Below are 24,363 nucleotides of genomic sequence, written 5' to 3'. Positions count from 1 at the left end.
AGCAGAAGCATAGCCAGGAAGCTGGGAGGCATGAGCCTGGGAGGAGGGGGACCAGCCTGAGCCCTGGGTGGGGAAAGGGATCCCCTGGGAGCTCACGGGGGTGCATTTTGCTATCTCAGCCGTTTTATTTGCCTGCAACAGGGGAATATTGAGGCAGGCCAGGCAGCCTGCCCCTTCTCCAGCATCCTCACTTTGCCGTGCTCTTTTTGGTTTTTACATTGCCTGCTCTATCTTCTACCTCATCGTCAAACTGTGGCTCTCTCTCCTGAATTCCATGTAAATGGAGAGTAAAGACGATCTAGGGATGGGACTCTCCTGGTGACAACTGTTTTGGCTGCTCAGGGAGGTGTCTTTCTTTCTGTGTTGTTCTTGACTGTGTTCTAGATGGTCTCCATTCTGGAAAGGAGACGTTGTCACAATGAGAATCTCTTAAAATGGTGGGTATGAGCAAAACCATGTCACGCCAATGCTGAAACAGTCTGTCTTAACTGGGAGGTCCCTTTGCGATGAGCTAGCTTTACTTCCTAAGGGACTGAGGTCTGCAGAGGCCAAGGGTCTCCCCTGGGTCACCCTGTTTGTGATGTTCCCCTGACATGGAATCCTAAATACACCGTTACCTGCTTTTTTTTTTTTTTTTTTTTGAGATGGAATTTCGGTCTTGTTGCCCAGGCTGGAGTGCAATGGCACAATCTCGGCCCACTGCAAGTCCACCTCCTGGGTTCAAGCGATTCTCCTGCCTCAGCCTCCTGAGTGGCTAGAATTACAGGCACGCACCACCATGTCCGGCTAATTATTGTATTTTTAGTAGAGACAGGGTTTCGCCATGTTGGCCAGGCTGATCTAGAACTCCTGACCTCAGGTGATCCACCCATCTCAGCCTCCTAAAGTTCTAGGATTACAAACATGAGCCACTGCGCCTGGCCGTTACCGTCTTTTATATCGATCTCCCCATAATGAACTCATCCAGTGCACAAACCCTCCTGTAGAGCCATGTGTCCAGCATCTAGTAGGTCTCCCATAGCTGCCTGGACCTGCTGTCAGGAGTGATCATCGTAACATCAGCTACTGTTCCCCTGGGTCAGCCACTGTTGACAGCTGGGCACCATTACTGTCCTCATTCCTAGATAAGGAAACTGAGGCATAGAGGTGATCAAACACACCCAAGGTCAAGTGCACAATGCTAGCCTGAGACACACAGGATTTGAACTCCTGCATCGGCTCTTGACTCCCCTTTGTCACCTCCAAGTTGTAGTGAAGTTGAGGCTTAGGCTCCCAGAGGGTGTGGGCCCTGGGCTAAGTGTTTTATGGGCCTTATCTCATCTGATAAGGGGGTGCTTGTAATTACTCTTCTTTCACTGAATAGCAAAGTGGACAAGGAGAGATCAGGTGACTGGCGCAGGCCGCACAGGTGGATGGAAGGCTGGAACAGGCCCCCTCTTAGCACCTCGCTCCCCTGCCTCCCAGCCTCAGTGGGGTTTGCTGACGAAACAAGCGAGCACATGGAGGAAATGCGGTCCAGCTTCTGCCTAATGAATCCCGCTGTTTCAGCCTGTTTGCATTTGTCAAGTTAATTTGCTTTCCAGACAGAACCACAGACCAGTGTCCCTGCCTCCTCGAGGGTGGGAGGGACCCCAGGACCCCCTGGAGAGGCACACTTGAGGAGGCAGACACACCGGTCTGTGGTCTGTACCCCACAGCTGTCTCCAGCTCCAGGTCCAGGGAGGGCCAGAAGGTGGAGCGGGGGGCCAGTGGTGAGGACAGTGTGCCACCCCCCGAGGCTGGCCGGCTCCCCAGCTGAGGCAGGCGCATGAAATCCGAACTCTGGAGGGAAATTTACTGCACAGTAAAGGAAGAATGGCCTGCTTTGGGGACAATTAAATCCACATTACTGTGGAATTACAGAGGACTCCTGGGGAATTAACCACATCCACAGCAGCCAGGAGCACCAGGGCCAAGAAATGTGGGGCGTTCACATGTGGGTTCCCTCCAACCCTGACTTGTACTAGGAACCTGTCTTGTTCCCAAGCCCCCTAATTTTAGGGTAAGAAAAAACATTTTCAAAGACTACCTAAGGGGAACTAATGTCATAAAACAATGCCACCGGGCCCAGTGTGTATCTTAAATAGATCGATTCTGGTCACAAAACCAACTGAGTCACAGGGTGGAGGTCTGGGGAGGACTAACCCCCTACCACCCCATTTGCAGCTGGGGGAGAAGAAAGGGCCAGGCTTCTGAGCAGAGTGGGCCAGGCGTCCAGTCCCTGTCACTCCTGTGAGCTGTGTGAGCCCAGTCAGGGTCTCGACATTATTTTCTGGCTTCCTTTAATTGGATCAAAGTAAAGTTGTAAAGTGTGGGGTGTTGGCCAGGCACAGTGGCTCACACCTGTAATCCCAGCACTTTGGGAGGCCGAGGTGGGTGGATCACCTGAGGCCAGGAGTTTGAGACCAGCCTGGCCAACATGGCCAAACCCTGTCTCTACTAAAAATACAAAAAATTAGCCGGGCGTGGTGGCAGGCACCTGTAGTCCCAGCTACTTGGGAGGCTGAGCCAGAAGAATCACTTGAACCCAGGAGGCAGGGGTTGCAGTGAGCTGAGATCGGCCACTGCACTCCAGCCTGGGCGACAGAGCAAGACTCCATCTCAAAAAAAAAAAAAAAAAGTGTGGGGTGTTTAGAAGAACAGATGTGTTTGTATTCATTTTCCATCCAAGCCTCTGCGGGCTGGAAGAAGATAAGGAGACTGTTTCTGAAGTCACAAGTTGGGCAGCTTGAGCTGTCTAGGGTTTGGGAGACCCCTGCGAGGCCCTTGTGCCCTTTCAAGGACATTCCTCAGTTCTCTTCCTGCCGTACCTTCAGCAGTGGTGCAGGCATGTATGGACAGAGACAGGAGGCAAACAGCTGAGTAAGGTGCAGGGAGGGGACACTAGGATCCAGGGCTCATGAGGAGGCTTGAAGCATAATGACCCAGGGGTGCCTGGTGCACAGAGACTGCTCCAGGTGAGTCATGTGTCACTGCTACGGTGGCTGAGTGTCCAGGTGAGTCATGTGTCACTGTTACGGTGGCTAAGTGGAAGTGGCAGGTGTGAACTGCCCCAGCTTTGAAGGCTGCCCTCAGCTCCCGCCTCCTGCCGTGAGCTCATCTCATTGTTCTCTGCATTTTCTTTCTTAGAGCTCCCAGAGGCCCCTCACTCCTTCTGGGCACAGACTTCCTGCCCATTTTGGGGGTGAGTCCTCAAGGAGGGGACCACCTTGCTTATGCATACCTTGGTCCTCAGTCCTGAAACACCAGCCAATGCACTCCTACCTCCCATCGCCTTCTGCTCGTTAGCAGGGCTGGAGGGGACCTATGGGTCTTTAGACACACCCTGGGGCTCCTGGCAGCCATGCCCTCTGGGTGCTGAGACAGAACGAGGCGGGACAATGTCTCTGATTGCTGGTGAGCTAGGGATTTGGCCCGTGCTATTGGCTCTCAAAACAATTTGGAGGAGGAAAGTGAGGGGCTAACTCGCCGCAGGACTCTCCTTTCCTGGTCAGTCCCTTGTTGGATTCTTGCCTGGGAGTTTCAGAGCCAGCGAGGCACTGGGGTTGCTTACTGTCCCCATATGTGGAGGAGATGTCCAAAATACTCAGTAGCTGGTGCTCCTGGGTAATACCCCGGCATCGGTGTGGAGATGCTGGCCATAGACAGCTGCCTTGCTACCTCTCTGTGGAAGATCAGTCTGCCCTAAAGCTTTTGAACCCCCAAAGGCCTGTTCAGAGGATGTTCAGCTATGGAGCCACCATCTCTCCACGAGGAAGAGCTTGTCGTTTTCCCCAGGCTGTTTTCCCTGGCTGTACCAGATAACTCAGGACATCATTGCAGAATGACCATTTGGATTCTTCCCGCATTTGCCCACAGGGAAGCTCTGCTGCGCTTCTCCTTCCCACGTGCGCAGTCCCTCCCCGTAAGGACTCAGGGTCATTTGCAGACTGGAAATCCCTTCCACTAGCTCATGTGTAAGAATATTAGCAAGGCCATTTGGGAGGCCGAGGTGGGCAGATCACGAGGTCAGGAGATCGAGACCATCCTGGCTAACACGGTGAAACCCCATCTCTACTAAAAATACAAAATAAATAAATAAATAAATTAGCCGGGCATAGTGGCGGGCACCTGTAGTCCCAGCTACTAGGGAGGCTGAGGTAGGAGAATGGCATGAACCTGTGGGCAGAGCTTGCAGTGAGCTGAGATCGAGCCACTGCACTCCAGCCTGGGCGACAGAGAGAGACTCCGTCTCAAAAAAGAATATTAGCAAGGCCAATGCTAGCCTCAAACCTGTAAGGATCTGACATCCCAGAGGCAGGAAATGTGTCTTCTAAGGCTCTCTGAGTTGGAAGGGTCTCGATCAGTCTAGTTCCACCTCCTCCCCAGAGCCGGAGTCTCCTGTACCGTATTTTTCTACTTGAATGTCTCCAGGGATGGCAAAATCACTCTCCCCCAGGGGTGGCCCATTTTAGCTCCTTTGGCCAGCTGGAATCTGCCATCCCCTGTCTTATCCTGTTTGATGGTAGGCCACCTAAAATCTTTCATTAAATCTCGTAGACACTTTACTGAGCTCTAAATGAATTGTACCTAGTGGTTTGATTAAAATAACTGGATTCAGAATTGGGGTTCAGATTTTGATCATTTTCACCACGAAGCATATCATGATGAAAATGGCTTTGTTTGGGTACAGATTTGGGGCCACTCTGGCCATACTTGCCTTCCTCCCCCTTGTGTCTCCTGGAACTGGAGTGTGATTGGTTCCACATGGGGATCTTTGCATGTGAAATGGGGGCATGCTAACTAGTGACAGGGCCTCTTGAGAGGCTGGGTAGGGGCAGAGGGGCGTGGTCTGTCTGCTTGGCATTGACGGCCCTGCAGACAGTGCCCTGCAACTGGAAAGCAGTTTTTGGGTCATCCAATGGGCAGGGTCTTTTCCCTTCTCACGAATCTCCACGTGCTCCTGGGCACAGGATATCTGTTCTTGTTCAGCAGATTGAGAGAGGGAAATAAGGGAACGACAAGCTGGTGCTAAGCAAATAGGAACTGAAGAAGCAGACAACCCTTTGAGTTAAGAAAAACCCAAACAGGACTCTTCTCTCCTGGACCTGTTGAGTTGAGGGGCCCTTTTAACCTCTTCTGGGACTTGTGGAGACTGAGGAAATTAAAGTGGCTGTTGATAAGAAACCGTTGCGTGAAATCGTACATCTTAGGCACAGCCCAAGCTGGATAGGGATCTGGTGTGTGCTGGAGGTAGCACTGACATGCCAGTCTTGGGGCATACTTTTACTAAAAATGATTTGTGCCATTCAAATTTAACTGGGTGTTCTGTATTTTTATTTGCTAAATCTGGCAACCCGAGTTTAGTCGGAGAGTGAATTAGGAAACTGAGAAGGCGTTTTGGTGTTGTCCTGGAGTGGCCCAATGGGACACTGGTTTCTGTTGGGCACACGGGGGTCCGGCATGCAGATTGGGACCCTGGTTTCACCCTGTCCCTGTCCACGAGCAGGAATCTTGATCTGTTGGTCACACAGGGGTCTGGTGTGCAGTATTGAACCCTGCAGTAGTTTCGGCTGCAGTCTGGGCTGGTCTCTGGAGTTTACAACCCAAGTCAAAGTTAACTAAAGAGATGAATTAAATAAAGGTCAAGCAGGGAGGGATACAGCCCATGGGGGTAGAGGGGAACAAAGGGCTGGGGAAGGTGTCCTGGGAATTGCATGTTTTCCTGCCTGGTGTCTGGAGAACAGAATCAACTGCAAGTCATTAAGCCTCCCTTGCACCAGCCTCTCCCACTGCCCTGGAGTCCCGCCTTGAATCTCCAGCCTGGCAAGTGCCTGGCTTAGTGATGGGAGCCATTACAGATGGGAAATGACTCCAGGGAGCCAGGAGCCAGGCTTGGCCGGCTTGGCTGGCAAATCAGCCCTCATATGTCCATTTCATAAAGCACAGGGAGTGTATGCACCACCTCTAGGGAAAAGAGATTGGAAGGAACCCCCCGCCACCCGCCCCCCCACACACACACCCTGCTGCCACCCCCCGAGCTGCTAACCAGACATCTGGGCAGGGCGGACAAGTCACAGAGCAAAGAGAATTTCATGGCAACAAAAGCTTCCGGGAGAACTTTGCTCAGACAGTCTCTTCCAGTTTGAAAATTCTCTGCCTTCAGGAATGAATTCCAGCAGCCACAGGGTTTTATCAGGCTTCTTTCTGCCTGAGACCATGTCACCCTCACCATGCTGCTGGGGGTCTGGAAAGAGCTCTGAATTAGTTTGGTGAAGTGTTAGTCACCATTCACTATTGCCAGGTCCCTGGCAACATCTCTTTGCTTCTTGGGACCTTGTTTTTTTCATCTCTTCTTCTACAAGAGGGTAAACTAGGAAACCCTGGAAGGCTGCACCAGCCCCAAGACCCTGGATTTGTCCTTAGAACAATGTCCCCCTTCCTTCTTTTGCTGATAGATCTGGAGCTTGGAGAGGAGTGGGTGGGATGGGGTGAGGTTTCATGCAGGGTCTTATTATAAGGAAGGAGCAGGGCAAGGCACTGTGGTGAGCACCTGTAATCCCAGCACTTTGGGAGGCTGAGGAGGGTGGATCACTTGAGGTAGGAGTTCGAGACCAGCCTGGCCAACATGGTGAAACCCCATCTCTACTAAAAATGCAAAAATTAGCCAGGCATGGTGGCGCATACCTGCAATCCCAGCACTTTGGGAGGTCGAGGAGGGTGAATCATTTGAGGTCAGGAGTTTGAGACCACCCTGGCCAACATGGCGAAACTCCGTCTCTACTAAAAATACAAAAATTAGCTCAACATGGTGGCGGGCGCCTGTAATCCTCAGCTACTTGGGAGGCTGAGGCAGGAGAACCACTTGAACCCAGGAGGCAGAGGTTGCAGTGAGCCAAGATCACGCCACTGCACTCCAGCCTGGGTGACAAGAGTGAAACCCCATCTCAAAAAATACATAATAAATAAATAAGGAAGGAAGGAGCAAGACCTCCAGTCTCTGGACCCCCATTGCGAAACTGTTTTTGTCCTGAAAGGCAAGAAAGTTTGCATCTCATAGACAGTGGGCAGCCATGGAAGGTTCCAGAACAGGGCAGTGACAAATGAGAGGAATGTCTGAAGAGGGATTTGGCGTGGCGGGCTGGTTGGAGGTGGAGAAGGTGTAGAGTTGTGCATGGCACATAGAGGGCCAGGGCTAAAGTCCCCGAAGGAGGTGGCAGAGAGAGCACTCACCCTCTGCCTGGGGCAGAGGCTCCGGACTGGAACGTGGAGGGAGGATCTGAGGAACGCAGCAGACAAAGAACTGATGACTGCTCAGGGCTTACCAAAGCCTGCTCGGCATTTCCTCCAAGAGAGGGGCCGGCCCGCCGGGCAGGCGGAGAGAAGGATGTTTGTGCAGCAGGAGCCCTGAGTGATTCTTTTGCAGCAAGGGCCTGGGACATGTTCGTTAGGAGGGGATTGTTTCAAAGCCTTAGGGGGAGGCATAGCAGCCAAAAAAGGGCAGGGAAGAGAAAAGGCTAAGATGTTTACAGAGAAAAAAAAAAAGTCAGTGGAAAAAATGACTGCGAGGTCAAGCAGATTTGGGGGATGGCCCCCGCTGTCCACTGGGGAGGGGCCGGGTGCCCGGCACAGCGGGAGAAAGAACCACAGGGCCTGGGCTGTGCTTTTTGGAGAGCCGAGCCCGTGACCCCGGTATCCTTAATCCTGCCCGTGGTCCTGATCCCAAACCCCACGAAATGCCCTCTCCGGTCTGTTTGCCGCCAGCCTGTTTGCAGGGACCACGTCCATCAGTTGGTCCCCCCTGGACATTTCTGCTTGAAGAAGGAGACAGGACTCACCAGACTTAAGACTTATCTGCCCCCCACCCCTGTCCCTTCCCCCAGAAGCCTAAGAGGGTCTGGCTGCGGGGTGGGAGGCCAACTCCTAGCAGCCCTTTTGTCTGACATCTTGACAAAGGGGCTGGGGCCTTTCCCAAGCCCCACAGGTGTGAAGAACTTGTTACTGTAGTGTTTATTCAGCCCTATTAGTGGCCTGAAGGACTGTTGACAGAAGGCCCCTTTGTGTTCAGACTTGGCTAAAGCTCCCTAAGCCCTCGACAAACACAGGCCACTTATCTCCGGGGACTTTATCAGAAACCATCTAAAGCCTGTCTTTGGCAAGCCGGGAACTCCAGCTTCCCGTCCCACTCTGACTGTGACTCTGGGCACTGAGGTTCCAGAACACTTCCCACTTTCTTTCATTTTCCTACCACCTTGATCCACCCCTCTTCTACGGCATTTCTGGTATCAGAGATAAAGCACAGGTGGTGGTGGGGAGGGGGAAGGGAGGGTGGACAGAAATTCTGTTTTCAAATTGGACCCTAAAAACTAAATGGAGTGGCCCTGCAGGCCTGTTTCTGAAAGAGAGACTTAGGTGTATGGGCTCCTCTCTGGGAGAACTTGGCTTCAGGGGCCTCTAAGGCTGACCACGGAGGGTCCCTGTGGAGAGGTGAAGCCAGCTGGACTTCCTGGGTCGGCTGGGGAATTGGAAAAATTGTCTGTCTTACAAGAGGATTGTAAAACGCACCAATCAGCACTCTGTAGCTAGCAAGAGGATTGTAAAATGCACCAATCAGCGCTCTGTAAAACACACCAATCAGCACTCTGTAAAATGCACCAATCAGCACTCTGTAAAACGCATCAATCAGCCCGAGTGTAAAAGTAGCCAATCGCGGGGAGGATTGAAAAAAGGGCACTCTGATAGGACAGAAATGGAACATGGGCAGGGACAAATAAGGGAATAAAAGCTGGCCCCCCGCGGGCCATGAGTGGCAATCCACTCGGGTCACCTTCCACGCTGTGGAAGCTTTGTTCTTTTGCGCTTCACAATAAATCTTGCTGCCGCTCACTCTTTGGGTCCATGCCACCTTTAAGAGCTGTAACACTCACCGCCAAGGTCCACGGCTTCATTCTTGAAGTGAGCGAGACGGAAACCCACTGGCAGGAACCAACTCTGGACACACTATTGCTCACTGCCCTCTGCTAAATCCCCCTGCTGTGCCACCGCATGCCCAAAGGTAAACTCCTTGTTTCTCCCCCAAAATAGTTTCCTCTGCCCAGTTCCCCGGAGAGGATCCTGCACACCCATTCTCTCTGAAAGACCAAAGTGGTCATCAGTCCTGTTGGCCACGCCCCTCTGATGGTTTCTCTGGGAAGGCTCCCATACCTCCACTTTCAGCAAGGGGGAAGCCTGCAGGGTCCTCCCGCCACCACCCCAGGGCCATGGCAATTCCCAGCTGTGATCCACCCGCTGCCTGGAGGTGGTCTTAGAGCCCTTTCCACAGCCCTGTCACTGGCTTCCACCCTGAGGCTTCTTCACAGCGTCATTACCTAGCCTGGAGCACCCCACTTCTGAATTCCAGGGTCCCCTCCCAAAGGCCTCCATGCTGGTGTGAGTCTGCTGATCTGTCCCCTACCCTGCAGGAGTTTGGGTATCATGAGTTAGACTTTTAGGGCCAGAAAATAACTTAGAAATCATCAGACGCAGATGTCTTCATTTTTCAGATGGGAGAATGGGTTCAGAGGGGCCAAGTGGGCTTTCCAGGGTCACATACCTGGGGGAGTCATGGAGCCGGAGCTAGAGTCCAGGCTTCCCACATCAGGCCCCAGCTCTCTTTCCTCTTGCTTGCTTGTGAGGTTGTAGCCATTGTGTTTGATCTTGGTTAGTAATAGTGACACTCCAGGGGGCGGCCAGGTGCGGTGGTTCATGCCTGTAATCCAAGCACTTTGGGAGGCCTAGGAGGGTGGATCACGTGAGATCAGGAGTTTGAGACCAGCCTGGCCCACATGGTGAAACCCCGTCTTTACTAAAAATACAAAAATGAGCCAGGTGTGGTGGCACACACCTGTAATCCCAGCTACTTGGGAGGCTGAGGCAGGAGAATTGCTTGAACCCGGGAGGCAGAGGTTGCAGTTAGGTGGGCAGATCACCTGAGGTCAGGAGTTCGAGATCATTCTGGGCAACATGGTGAAACCCCGTCTCTATTAAAAATACAAAAACATTAGCTGGGCGTGGTGGCGGGTGCCTGTAATCCCAGCTACTTGGGAGCCTGAGGCAGGAGAATCGCTTGAACCTGGGAGGCAGAGCTTGTGAGCCGAGATCCTGCCACTGCACTCCGTCCTGGGCAACAGAACAAGACTCTGTCTCAAAATAAAAAGAAACTCTGGGGGTTGACTCAGCTCTGTGTGTCTTAGGAGGGAATGCTGGTGAATCTGTGCACCCAAGCTGGAGCATCATCACAGGTTGGGGCCTTGAGAGGGGTTTGTTTGGTAGCTGCTTGAATTAAAAACCACAGCTCAAGAGAAGGAAGAGGGGGCCACGGTCTGTTGAGAGAGCAAAATGCAGCAACATCAGCCCTATGGCAGGCGTGCTTCCCACTCAGAGCTGGGCACTTCCAAGGTCTCCGTTCATGTTTGTTGAATGAAGCAACGAACGGGCAGTCAGGTAGAAGCGGGTCCTGTTTTGGTGTCCTTGTGGCATCTCGAAGTGCCACATCTTCCCTCACATGGTCTCTGGAACTCCAGAGAGTCCCATGGGACATCCTTACCTCGCCTGGCTCTCATGCCCTGCGTGGACTGACTCTACCTGTTGACTCTTTTCTTTCAGACAAGTGAGTTGTCCAGTTCTCCTGGCCATGTCTAGGAGACTGTTTGTCAATGGTTTTTAAAATGGTTGAAATGAGGCATCCTCAATGAGTGCAAACCCCAGAGCCTTGAGTGGAACCAACTACTCCTGTGTGATGTCCTCACGGTCCCCGTAGGGGTCATCCAGTCTCGTGACTCCCTCTGGCTGGTCACTGCTGCATTTTATCTGGCTGGCTGATGTCTCCAGTGACGAGCCTTAAGCCTATGTTTGGGGGATAGTGGTGGACCTGGGAGTGAGGCCACAGCGGCAGCAGCATTAACCAGACCTTAGCATGCCCAGGTATTTCCACCGACCCTGCCAGGGCAGGGACCATGATTGTCTTGCTCACTGTGACGTCCCCAGCACCTTGCATGGTGCCCAGAATGCACCAGGTAGGGGCTCAGTAAATACTTGTTGAATGCTTTGATAAATTCATGCCCTACCAGATTTGCTAATAGTGAAGTAAAACCTAAGTCTGGGCTTGGATTGTTTTATAAATGTATGTATATGTATGATCGTTTCTCTTATGCCCAGCTCACCTGTAGACACAAAAGGCTGTGAGTCCCAGAAATTCTTGGGCCAGTCCTGCCTCGGCCCCTTTCCCAAAAGGAGCCCTTTGAGAGGTTGGCTCAGAATGATCCCCAGGTGTGGGCGGGAGTTAGGTGTGTGGGCAGCTGGAGTTGCTCAACCCAGCCATTTCAGGAGACGCTGAAAAGGGGGCTCAGAAAAACACACTGGAGGCGGAATACCTAAAATTTATAAACAGGAGCTGAACAATTTCTAAATAAATAGCATACCAAATGGAGCAGCAAAGTAATAAAGGAAATACAGACTACCTCAAACTCTTAAAAATAACTCTCAAGTATTTTTATGATTCTGAACCAGTCATTTAAGGAGAAGTTTCTCTTGAAACCAGGCATCTGCCCACTGCCCCATCACAGACCCCTGCGGTTGAACCTCCCTTTACCTCCCTGCAAAGGCTCTCTGTCCACACAGTGGGTCATGTCCCAACTGGGTTCTTTTCCATTGAGTTCCAGTTCCATCCCTCCCCATCAGAGCCTGCATTTGCACAGGATCCCCAGGTGACCATATGCATGTTACAGTTGGGGCAGCGCTGGCAGAATATCCCATCTGTGCTCCAACTCTCTTCTCAGGCCCTGTCCTCTCCCCGTTGTTCCAGAGAGGTCCAGAAGAACGGCCTCCTTGAGTGTTAGTCTTGACAGCTCTGGTCACCGTTGAAAACAGTGCAATTACTAGACCACTGTCCACCTTCCTCTGAGCCAGGAAGCACCCTGGAACAGGACTCCATCTTGCCTGCTGCTGTCACACCAGCACCTGGCCCTTTTAAAGGCGTCAGTCAAAGCTTTGTTGAAGGAGTTAATGACAGTCACCTCCTGGAGCAGCTTTCTTTTTCTTTTTTTGTTTTTTTTTTTTTGAGACGGAGTTTTGCTCTTGTCGCCCAGGCTGGAGTGCAATGGCGTGATCTCAGCTCACCGCAACCTTTGCCTCCCGGGTTCAAGTGATTCTCCTGCCTCATCCTCCCGAGTAGCTAGGATTACAGGCATGTGCCACCATGCCCACTAATTTTGTATTTTTTAGTAGAGACGGGGTTTCTCCATGTTGGTCAGGCTGGTTTCGAACTCCTGACCTCAGGCGATCCGCCCGTCTCGGCCTCCCAAAGTGCTGGGATTACAGGCGTGAGCCACTGCGCCCGGCACTCCTGGAGCAGCTTTCTAAGCCTCAGAGTTTGCACTTAGAGAACAGCATCTTAGGCAAAGGGGATTAGACATTTACATACCCTGGAGGCGGTGGGCGTCATGATCTCCCTAACCCAGGAATTCTCAAACTCAGCACTATGGACATTTGGCAGGCTCTGTTTGGGGGAACTGTCCTGTGCATTGTAGGAAGTTTAGCGACCTCTCTGGTTTCTATCCCCTGGATGCAAACAGCACCTTCCTCCCCAGTCGTGATAACCAAAAATGTCTGTAGACACTGCCAGATGTCCACTGGGGGACAAAATTGCCACCGGTTGAGAACACTGCCCCCTCTCCCTCAGGGAATTTGTGAGTTGCACATGCTGAGTAGGTCTCCTGGTCCTTACCCAGGAGCCATGGACTTACCTAGCAGAGGAGCTGGTGAGGGAAGAAGCGCCCCCCACCGACCTGCAAATTTTTGCCATGCCCCAACCTGCCCATGTGTCCTGGACACGTGGAAATGTGTCAACAATCATGACAGATCTGAGAGCAGTGCCTGTCCCAGTGCGCAGGCAGCCAATGGCTGGGGCCTGCAGCCTGCGATGGTGCCTGTGTGAGTTGGTTTTTTTTTTTTGGAGAATTCAGCCGTTATGCTACAGAGATAACATGGTCAGTCTTCTCAAAAGAACTGCTCTGGAAGGAGAGGACATGGTGATCCTGTGTGCTGGAGGGCTGCTGTGGGGTACTGGGCCCCAGACCAGAGCCTCTGAGGACACCCATCACCAAATGGCCTTCCTGCTCCAGTGAGAAGCCCCTGGGCCATGTGAAGTCTGGGGGAGCCAGGACCAGAGTCCCTGAGAGACATGGTCTGGAAACTGCTCACCAATGTCTGCTGGATGCTTTCTGGGCCTGGGGTAGTCCTGATGGGATTGAGAGCAAGTTCGCCAGGGTCTTTTGGGGTGGGCCAACACCTATGGTTTGGTAAATTCATCAAAAGCAATGGATGCAGATTCAGTCTCTGTGTGCAAGGGTACTACTTAGAGTTCCAGGAAGAGTCCAGGGGACTTAGATGTGGGTTTTTCTCTCTAAAGCACAGCAGTCTACTTGAGCAGACAGAAGTTAAATTGATGAGTTAAAGCAGTTGAAAGCAACAATCAGATGTCACAAGGCTATGCCTTGTCAGGGAGTGGTTCAGGCAGTAAATCCTCTATCTGCCCTACCTGTCTAACTATCTAACTGTCTCTATACATACCCGCTTGCCTGTCTACCTGCCCACCTACCTATCCATCCATCCATCCATCCATGCGTCCATCCATCCATCCATGTGTCCATCCATCCATCCATGCATCCCTCCCTCCCTCCCTCCACCCACCTATCAACCCCATCCATCCGTCCATCCCTCTCTCCATCTATCCATCCATCCATCCATCCACCTATTCATTCATCCATCCATCTATCTTCTCTCTTGTTTGCTTTCTGTCTCTCATTTACACAACAAAAATGTATGAAGGCTTTCTGTGGGCTGGAGGATATAAGAGCAAACGCTGTCCCTATCCTCAACAAACCAACACAGTTAATGAGAGATTAGTCCCACTTGATCAGAGAATTTTCTGACATGAGTTTGTTCCCTCCATTAGATGGGGAACCCATGGATAGTTGAGAGTGCATTGTCCATCTGTGTATCTCACATAGCCTGTAGCACAGAGCTGGGAACATAGCTAGAACACTGTGAGTATGCACTGAACTGATCTGACCTGGGGAGTGGGAAGGGGTTGAGCAGTTCCAGGTTGGTGGGAGAGGGAGAGGGGCAGAAAGGCAGGAATGTTGAGAGGTAAGGAGTGGCCACAGGCATGTGTTGAAATAGGACTTAGAGGACTTTTTGATGGGGGAAGAAAATAGGAACCCACCTCTTGGGCCTCTTTCCCTACTGGGTTTCTGGTTGGAAAGTGGGGCCTCTCGCCCTCCTACCTTCCTTACCCTCGTTATGCCCTGGGTCTGAAATGCAGCCACATGTGATGCATCCTTGGTGATCCTCACATGATAGCCAAAGAGGGGCACAAAGCTTGGGGTGTCTGTGGGTGTCTGGGGTACCCCTGGATAAGAGGCAGAGCCTTAATGGCCTAGGCAGTGCTTCTATTCTTGCCCCTGCTGGTCCCTCAAGAGTGTCTCTGCCACCCCCAACCCCCTTTTCTCTGGGCTGACCTCTCTGTTCTCACAAAGCTGCCCTTTCCTCCCTGTCTTGAAATCTGATAATGAAACTAATACCCAATATTTTTGCCTCCAAGAGATGCAGGAGATAAACAGGAAGGCGTGAAGGATTAAGGTGTCTCTCCGAGGAAGGGGCTGGGGACAGGCCGGGAGTTGGGTGACGCCTCTGTGTGGAGCCGAGGGATCCAGATGTGAGCTGCTTTGCCCAATGCATTTTTCCATCTGTGCAGAGAAAATAAAACAAAGAGAAAAGAAAACAAGCTGTAAAATACTTTGCAGAAGTCTGAGCATGGGCATTTGCCTCTTGATGTCTCCTGACAGCTCCAAGAAGCAGGGGAGGGAAGGGAGCCCTGCCTTTTGATGTTTGCCTCAGAGTTTTCTTTTGTGTGACCAGTTGTTTAGGAAGAACCTTTTGTTGGCGTAAGGTGCATATGGAAGAGAGCTACCAGCCCCCAGCTTCCTCCTGGGGTGGGAAAAGTAGAGGCTGAGCTCCCAGAAGGGGCTCAGAGGTTAGGGCAGGCCCCGCTGGGAAATGCAGGAGAAGGACATTTGCCTCCAAGAAGGACAGGATGATGCTGTTATCAGGCCTTTCCTGGTACAAGGGAGGCCTGAGGAAGTGAGGCCTGGGTGATCCTTCCAGATCCCTGTCCCCAGGCAGGTGTTCCAGGTCCTGTGATTTCTGTGCTTGTAAGAAAGATGTAGATTCTGACTGTAGTCTAGGCTAGCTGTTACTTCCAGTGATAGGGGTCTTTTCCTCTGAGCCAGTGGACCAGGAGCCAGAAGGGCAGGGTTCCCATCCTGGGCCCCCCATTTACTGGCTCTGTGGTCCTGGGCTGGTTGGTCATTTCACCTCTCTGAGCAGGCCCCTGTCACCCTTGTCTGGCAGAGTGAGTCCAAAGAGAGTGAGAGTGTGCAGGCGTGACAGTTGTCTGCGGGAGGGCAAGGTGCAGCTGCAGCCTCTTCCTTTGCACTTGGTTGAACTCAGCCCTGGGAACACTTGCCGGAGGACAGTTAGCAAGGTTCTGGGACTCATCCCCTGGTCTAACTTGGCTTCTGGCTGCTTTCAGACTTCAGGGCAGGAGCTGTCTTTTCTCCTGCATCCCACACTGCTTTCTCTAGGGCCCTGTCCACCTCTATTTGTAAATGAAATGACTAATGGGTGAGTGACTTGGCAGTGACTCTAGGAAGAGCACTTAAAGAAGCTTGTCATAACATCAGAGAGAAAAATTAAAGAGGCACATGTTTTTCCAAAGATCACAAATTAAAGTAACATGTGAATGAGAAACTTAAAAATATTTACAGCCTATATGGCAGAAAAGACAAACGATGTTTAATCCTCCTGATCACTAGACAGCATGAAAAAAGTCCACCTTATCTGAAAACTGGGCAAATGGCATGAACAGGCAATGCGCAAAAAAGAAATATAAATAGAAAAACAATACATGGGGAAATGCCCAACCTTCCTAGTAATCAAAGACATGCAAATTAAAATCGTGTGTGTGTGTGTGTTTTCTCTCAGAGTGGCCAAGGTTTTTTAAAAAGAATGCCGATACCAAATGCATATTATTATTTTCAAGCACGTGGTGAAATAGGAGCTCTCATATCCTGCTGGTAGGTGTATAAGCCAGTACAGCCTTTCTTGAGGGCAGTTTGGCAATTTGGAGCCAATGTTAAAAACATGTAGAAGGGCTGGGCGCAGTGGCTCATGTCTGTAATCACAGCACTTTGGGAGACCGAGGTGGGTGGATCACGAGGTGAGGAGTTCGAGACCAGTCTGGCCAACATAGTGAAACCCCGTCTCTACTAAAAATACAAAAAATTAGCCAGGTGTGGTGGCAGGCGCCTGTAATAGCAGCTACTCGGGAGGCTGAGGCAGGAGAATCGCGTGAACCTGGGAGGTGGAGGTTGCAGTGAGCCAAGATCACGCCACTGCACTCCAGCCTGGGCTACAGAACGAGACTCCATCTCAAATAAATAAATAAATAAATAAATAAATAAATAAATAAATAAATAAATAAATAAATATAAATAAAAATATAAAAACATGTAGATTCAAAATTCAACCCAGTAATTCCATCTAGAGATATTTGCACTACAACAGTCATTGGAGCAGAGCACAAATATATATGTTCAAAGGTGGTTCAAGGTGGTTACCTTTATGTTCAAAGGTAGTTAACATTTATAATAGTGAAAAATGGGAAACAACCTATAGCTGCCCAACCCTGGGAGGTCCTTCTTTTAAATGCCTCCACTTCCAACTCCAAGAGGCCCACTATGCATAGCCATGCAACACAGTGCCAGAGGAATTTTATTTTTTAGTTTTTAATTTTTGTGAAATAGGGTCTCGCTCTGTGGCTCAGGCTGGAGTACAGTGGTGGCTCATGGCAACCTCCACCTCCCAGGTTCAAGAGATTCTCCTGCCTCGGCCTTCCAAGTTGTTGGGATTACAGGCGCAAACCACCATGCCTGACTAATTTTTGTATTTTTTAGTAGAGACGGGGTTTCACCATATTGGCCAGGCTGGTCTCAAACCCCTGGCTCCAAGAGATCTGCCCACCTTGGCCTCTCAAAGTGCTGGGATTATAGCTGTGAGCCACCGTGCCCAGCCCGGACAACTTTTAAACATTGTGAAGATCAGTATTTGACACAAGAAAATGTTCATTATTATGAAAAAAAACCCCCACAAAACTAGATGTATAAAAGTATGATCTGTGTTTGTAGGAAAGAATTAAATAGCTCTACAACTGAACAAATGTTAATTAAAGCCTGAAAGGAAAGATCTCTGTAGCAACTGTGGTTGGTAGAAATAAGAGTGTGTTCCTTTCTCTTCCTGCTTTTGTTTTTTGAGGGCATGAATTAAATATATATTTCTTAGGTTGGGTGTGGTGGCTCACACCTGTAATCCCAGCACTTTGGGAGACCAAAACAGGCAGATATCTTGAGCCCAGGAGTTCGAGACCAGCCTGGGCAACATGGTGAAACCCTGTTTCTACAAAAAAATACAAAAAATTCGCTGGGCATGGTGGCACATGTCTGTGGTCCCAGCTACTTGGGAGGCTGAGGTGGGAGGATCTGACAAGCCCGGGAGACAGAGGTCTCAGTGAGCCAAGATCTGTGCCATTGCACTCCAGCCTGGGCAACAGAGTGAGACCCTGCCTCGAACAAAACAAAACAAAACCCAGCATATATTTCTTTAGAAATTCTATAAAATGTGATTTAGAACACACTGAGCATGAAACCATGTTGTGGAGTGAACGAGAAGAGGCCAGACCTGTGCTGGAGTAACCCTGGGGTCGGAAGCCTAAAGAAGAAGGCAGGTGACAGGCAATCCTGATGTGGCACAAGGAAAGCTGTGTGAGGCCATGCTGGGTGCCCACGCCAGGCTGGTGGGGTGGAGCAGGGCTGGGAAGTAACATTGGAACCAAGACCTGGGGGATGAGAAGGAGGCAGCCAGATAAAACGGGAGTGTCCTGGGAGGAAGGGAACAGCATGTCCAGAGCCCCAGAGGGGCAGGCGAGGGGTCCTTGCACATGGCTCTAGAAACAGACCAAAGTTTGGAATCACTGGAGCATAAAGAGCAAGAGGCTGAAGGACAAGGCAGGACCAGCTTATTTGGAGCCCTGAAGGCCATGCCGAGTGCTTTCGACTTGATCCTGATGGGCGCCCTCAGATTGGTGCTTAGAAATCCTGCTCTGGGCTGAGTGCGGTGGCTCACGGCTATCATCCCAGCACTTTGGGAGGCTGAGGTGGGAAGGTCACAAGGTCAGGAGTTCAAGACCAGCCTGACCAACTTGGTGAAACCCCATCTCTACTAAAAAGACAAAAATTAGCCTGGCGTGGTGGCGTGCACCTGTAATCCCAGCTACTTAGGAGGGTGAGGCAGGAGAATCGCTTGAACCCGGGAGGCGGAGGTTGCAGTGAGCCGAGATCAGGCCACTGCACTCCAGCCTGGGCGACAGAGAAAGACTCCCATCTCAAAAACAACAAACAAACAAAAAGAAATCGTGCTTCTGCTGATCATGCTGAGGGGAGCCTGCGGGGCTCAGCTCAAGCCACAGGGAACCTGAGGGCAGGATGGTAAGGAGTGAATGATGTTGGGCAGGTGACTCTGGGTTCAAGTGGAGACCCCAGACCTGAAGCTGGAAATACTGATTTGGGAGTTGGGAGCACAGAGATGATGAGTGGTGAAGGAGACAGATGGGGAGGGTGTGGAGGTGGGCAGGGAAAGGGAGCTGAGTCCTGAGCAATGCTCATGGGGAGGGAACAGGTGGAGCAGAGCCATAGCTGACAATGTGGGGGTCCTCTCCCCAGAGCAGGGCTGGGCAGCCTCCGGAAGCTGGACAGGTTGAGGTGGGAAGAACGATGGTGTGCAGGCCCCAGAGTCCTCGGTGGACGAGGAGGAGGGGGAGAAGGGGAGCCAGGCTGGCAGCAGGGGCCTCAGTAGTTTGCTCAGCTGCTACAACAAAGTGCCACGGGCTGGGGGCTGAAACGCTAGACGTTTACTTCTCACAGTTCTGGAGCCTGGAAGTCCAAGATCAAGGTGTTGGCAGGGTTGGTTGCTCTGGAGGCCCTTCTGCGTGGCTTGCAGATGGCCGCCCTCTGGCAACGTCCTCACAGGATCTCTCCTCCGTGCACATGCGTCCCTGCGTCTCTCTGTGTCCTCATCTCCTCTTCCTACAACGACACAGTCATACTGGCATAGGGCCCACTCTGAGGGCCTTGTTTTAAGACTCTATCTCCAAATACGGTCACCTTCTGAGGTACTGGGGGTCACGGCTTCAACATAAGAATTTTGGGAGAACCTTAGCTATGTACTGTTACGTGCCCAATAAATGCTTACGGGTACAAACAGGAGGAGCCGAGGAGGAGCTCCTGGAGCACAAGTCTGCCTGCCTGGCTCTGCTAGTGGAGAAGGGAGGAGTTGAGGTGTGGGGTTTCTTTTGACGCTCATGGGTGCCTGTCCTCCCCACGCCCCTGCGGCTGACACCTCTCTCTGTCTCCCCCTGCAGCCTGTAACTGCAACCTGCATGCCCGGCGCTGCCGCTTCAACATGGAGCTCTACAAGCTTTCGGGGCGCAAGAGCGGAGGTGTCTGCCTCAACTGTCGCCACAACACCGCCGGCCGCCACTGCCACTACTGCAAGGAGGGCTACTACCGCGACATGGGCAAGCCCATCACCCACCGGAAGGCCTGCAAAGGTGGGCTACACATGGCGGGGCGGGGGGCTGGGGAGACCCTGGGAACATCAGTCCTCCCGCTCCCTCCTCGCTTCCTTGTCTATTTTCTTCCAGTCTGTACAAATTGGCATTGTCTGAGGTCATCTCTCTCTCTTTCTCTCTCTGTGACACACACACACACACACACACACACACACACACACACACACACACACACACAAAGGCCTCCCTGGTATTTGGAGGTGTAAGCCAAAACAAAGGGGTGATGGAGACATGGCTCAAAGGAGAAGAAAGGAGAAGGTGTGATCCCCTACAAGGGTGCAGGGCTGCGGCCGCCAACACCTCTCCCTCCCCTCCCCCTCCTGGGCTTCTCCTCTGCACAGGTGTGCTGCATACCAGAGGGCTGCAAGTCATGTTCGCCAGGCTTACCGTTGGGACAAAGGACTCTCTTTCACCAAATGCACGCAGACTCACTTCTTTGGATATGTGTGCACCGCCCCTCACTCCCCCCCGAAACACGCACACACACACACACACACACACGTACAGTCACAGCGAAGTCGGCAGTTTCAGGGGCATGGTCTCAGAAGGAACATTTAATCCATCTGCAAATAGCTTTACTTCTCAGGACAAAAAAAAAATTAAAAGGAGACGGGAGACTATTTTCGTCCACTGAAGCAAGCACTAATGTTTTAACTTTCTGCTGTTTGTTTTTCTCGTACCAACAAAAATGAAGCAATGGTCAGATGATTCAGAGAAGTTGATGAAATGCCAGAGAATTCAGTGATGCTGGAGGGTGAGAAGCGGGGCCCCCCCACCCCACAAAATCTTTTGGGAATTCCAGGAACCAGGGCTTTCCTGCTGCAAAACTTGTGGCCTAAGGCCAGGGCCTGCCGTGAACATGGCTTCCCAAGAAGATATTTACCTCTGAGGGCTCATGGGCAACACCTCGGCATGGGTGGGGTCCTGGCCTGGACTTGTGTAGACCCGAACACACCAGGGTCCCAAGCCACGGCAGACAGGCCCAGGTGGTGTCCTGCAGGAGAGAAACCCTTCTGTGGCCACTGCTCAGCGTGTGGATGAAGCAAAAGTATCATCTTCTTAACAGGAAGTCCACCAGATGTTGGGCACTTGTGTGCAGGACTGACTGCATAATTTGCAGGGCCCAGTGCAAAATGAAAATAGGGGGCTTCCAGCACTTTGGGAGGCCAAGACGGGCAGATCACCCTAGGTCAGGACTTCAAGACCAGCCTGCCTAACATGGTGAAACCCCATCTCCACTAAAAATACAAAAATTAACTGGGTGTGGTGGCGGTTGCCTGTAATCCCAGCTACTTGGGAGGCTGAGGCAGGAGAATAGCTTGAGCCTGGGAGGCGGAGGTTGCAGTGAGCCAAGATCGCGCCACCGCACTCCAGCCTGGGTGACAGAGCAAAACTCTGTCTCGAAAAAAAAAAAAAAGAACATCTTGGGGAAAAAAAAAAAAAGTAGGGGGCTTCTTATTCCAAAGACATTAAGAATTTTGAAACAAGGACAGCAGAGTTTCAATCAAGCTGGTGCCCTTCTGAGCACGGGGCCCATGAATCCAACCCAGCCCTGCTTATGTGGAACACTTTTCTCAAAATAAAATAAACAGGTTCCCAATCTGTCTCCTCCAGGAGAAATCCCTTTGATTCCAAATGCACAGGCATAAGTAGAATGGCTCCCTCGGTCAAGCAAGGTGTCCTTCTGTGTCTGCGGACTTACGGCTGCCTCTGGTGGTTGCCAAGAGAAACATGAACAGAAAGGTAGCTGGGCTGTTTCCACATTTTTAAAAAAATCACAGTTTCAGGTGAGAATCCCCCAGAAGACTGAGCAGAGAATGAATGGGAAGGTGGCCCAGGCAAAGGGACCCGAGAAACATCTGCAATGCCAGAAAGGTGTGACCAGGACAAGCCCCGGGAGAAATGGCTTTGGGCTTCCAGAGAACATAGTTGGAAGGTATCCAGCTCCTTTGCCTGTGCCCAGTGTTTGTTGTCTCTCTTTTACAGAAGAAATTGAGGCCAGGGGTCTTGTAAACAGCTGGCTTGCACATAGATTTCTTGGGAGTTCAGCCAAGAAATTTTACCCAACAGCGGCCACTCAGGTGGGCAGTCCTGTGCCTGAGAGTGAGAAGGTCTGGGTGAGAAAGGGCACTGGTCACTTCCTGTCATGCCAGTTTCTGCTGTCCGATTAGAAATGTATGTTTCCCAGAGAGGCAAGAAGGGGCAGGGCCCTGGTCACCTCCACCTACCCCCTCTTTCTGTGGGCAGGGACAAGAGCCATTTGCAGCCTCTCACCACTTAGAGTGAGAGACGTCAGGAAGCCACAGGGTCCTGGGAACCCGCAGGCCATTCTCCAGGGGTCTGCCACTCTGGCTGAATGGCATGATATTGCCCACCTTCCTTTACTGGTTTCTAGGAGGGTCAGATGCAAATAAATGAGGATGTGTTCTTGTTTTATGAGTTACAACATTGTGGCCAGCCTAGGTGGCTGTGTTTTCCTTCCCAGCCATGGACAGCAGCTGCCCCGGCCTTGGTGGGAACCCTGGGAAAATATCTCACAGGACGGGAAAACCTAAGGATGGTTTTCTACTCAGAAAGACACAGGCAAATTCTACTGAAGAAATGTGGCAGGAAAGGGTGGGACTCTTAGTGCCTCTTGACTGGGGAGGAATGACAGTGTTTCAAGGAAACTGCCATCAGATTGGTGAAGGAAGACAGTGCTTCAAGGAACTTGTCACCTGATTGGTGACAGAAGACTACACTTAAAAATATTTGCCACCTGATTGGTGAGGAAAGACAGGGCTTTGAGGTTTCTGCTTTCTGATTGGTGAGAAAAAGCATTGCCCAGAGATGTCTGCTTCATGATTGGCAAGAAAATATCTACTCTCTGATTGGTGAGCAAAAATTTGACCCAAGAAGTCCAGCCATCTGATTGGTGAGGAAAGACATCTCTGGAAAGTCCAGATCTTTCCCCTCAGCTCTTTCCTTCCCTGGTATCATGCTCTTATGGGATATGGGACACTTCCCACCAAAAAGAGACCCTGAGATCTTAGTGGGAACCATCGTTAGGAGAAGTTCAGATGCCGGCGGGATGTGTACCCTTGAGATCTTCACACGGGTCTCCTGGTCAACCCCCTTCCACCACCACCACCACCAGCACCTCCTGCCTTGTATTCCCAGGGCCAGATGGTTCAAGGAAATGGTTCCTTGCGAGGTTTGATCTTTGACAGTTTGCTCTCAGAGGCTTCGGAAATTTTGTCGATGTGGTGCTGCCCCCAGGCTCTGGCTTTTTTTTTTTTTTTTGAGATGGAGTCTCGCTCTGTTGTCCAGGCTGGAGTGCAGTGGTGCAGTCTTGGCTCACTGCAACCTCTGCCTGCCGGGTTCAAGCGATTCTCCTGCCTCAGCCTCCAGAATAGCTGGGATTATAGGTGCATGCCACCACAACCAGCTAATTTTTGTATTTTTAGTAGATATGGGGTTTCATCATGTTGGCCAGGCTGGTCTCGAACTCCTGACTTCAGGTGATCTGTCCACCTCAGCCTCCCAAAGTGCTGGGATTACAGGTATGAGCCACCGTGCTTGGCCAGTTAGGCCCCATCTTTTGAGATTGACTTCTGGAAGCCCTATCATAGGCCTTCAGGTGAGGGCTGCACTTCTTTGCTTTGTTTCAGATGAATTTCACAGGGGAACAGGGACAAAGGGCAGGGGTTCTTGACTCCCAAATTGGCTTGGGAACGGCCTCTGGGGCCTCTTTACCCCAGACTTTTCAGGGCCTGGGCAGGGGGCCGAGGCCACCCATATGCTGCTGGTGATTGGCTGACTCTGGACCTTGTCCAGTGTAGAGCAGGGGTGGACCCAGACAAGAACAGCTTGGAGTAAGGGCATCAGATTCCAAACATTACTATGTAGTTGACCCATTTGGGAAGTTTCGTAGCAACAAATTTGTTGGGTTCTTTCTCCCCTCCCCTGGTTTAGAAGCAAACCAGAGCTGGCAGGGTTGGTGCGTACAAAGGACTGTAATAAACATACCCGGGGAACAGGCGGCTGCACTCTCCAGCTATTCAGTGCGATTTCACAGCACTGGGACGGCCTCGTTATGGTGCAAGCTGTTGTCCTATACAAAGTCAGATGAGATAAATTTCTCCCTTTTCTCCGCCGAATGGTCTGTGAATGATACTCATCTTGGAGTCTGTCAAAAGACAGGAGGTTTTGTTTACCATTTGTCTTCTTTGTGGACTTTGGGGGCTCTTTCTCTTTAGAGCGGGCAAAGACGACCAAAGACGACATTGCTATTTAACCATTTCGGCCCTGCCCCCATTGATAACAATATTAATTTATCATTTTCCCAAACCATCTGTGATGGATAAAGACATTCCAAGAGTCTCCCGTGAACCGAATTGTGATGAGAATTAAGAAATTAACCACTGCATCCAGCATCCCCGTACAAAGGGCTTGCATTTCCATCTCACTGAGCTGCCTGTTTCCTTCTCTCATTGTCTTTCCCCCTTTCAAGCCCACAGTTCATGTGGTTGAATGAAGGCTAGGAAGGTGCTTGAGTCCCAAGCAAGAAGATGCAATAATTA

The 24,363-nt window shown here is 51.2% G+C and overlaps 1 protein-coding gene across 4 annotated transcripts in view; it reads left to right on the top strand.

Moving 5' to 3' along the window:
• NTN1 (netrin 1) overlaps positions 1-24,363 on the top strand; it is a 240,492-nt gene that overhangs the window by 139,948 nt on the left and 76,181 nt on the right. For all 4 annotated transcript variants that reach the window (XM_024350490.3, XM_016932409.3, XM_016932411.4 and 1 more), the window contains exon 3: positions 19,592-19,780. In XM_024350490.3, the coding sequence (XP_024206258.2) occupies positions 19,592-19,780 (189 nt within the window). The remainder of the gene's footprint in view (positions 1-19,591; positions 19,781-24,363) is intronic.

The sequence above is a fragment of the Pan troglodytes genome, chromosome 19, assembly GCF_028858775.2.
Source record: "Pan troglodytes isolate AG18354 chromosome 19, NHGRI_mPanTro3-v2.0_pri, whole genome shotgun sequence".
Taxonomy (NCBI): Eukaryota; Metazoa; Chordata; class Mammalia; order Primates; family Hominidae; genus Pan; species Pan troglodytes.
The sequence above is the reverse complement of the archived record's forward strand: the minus strand, read 5'-3'. Positions and strand labels throughout refer to the sequence as shown.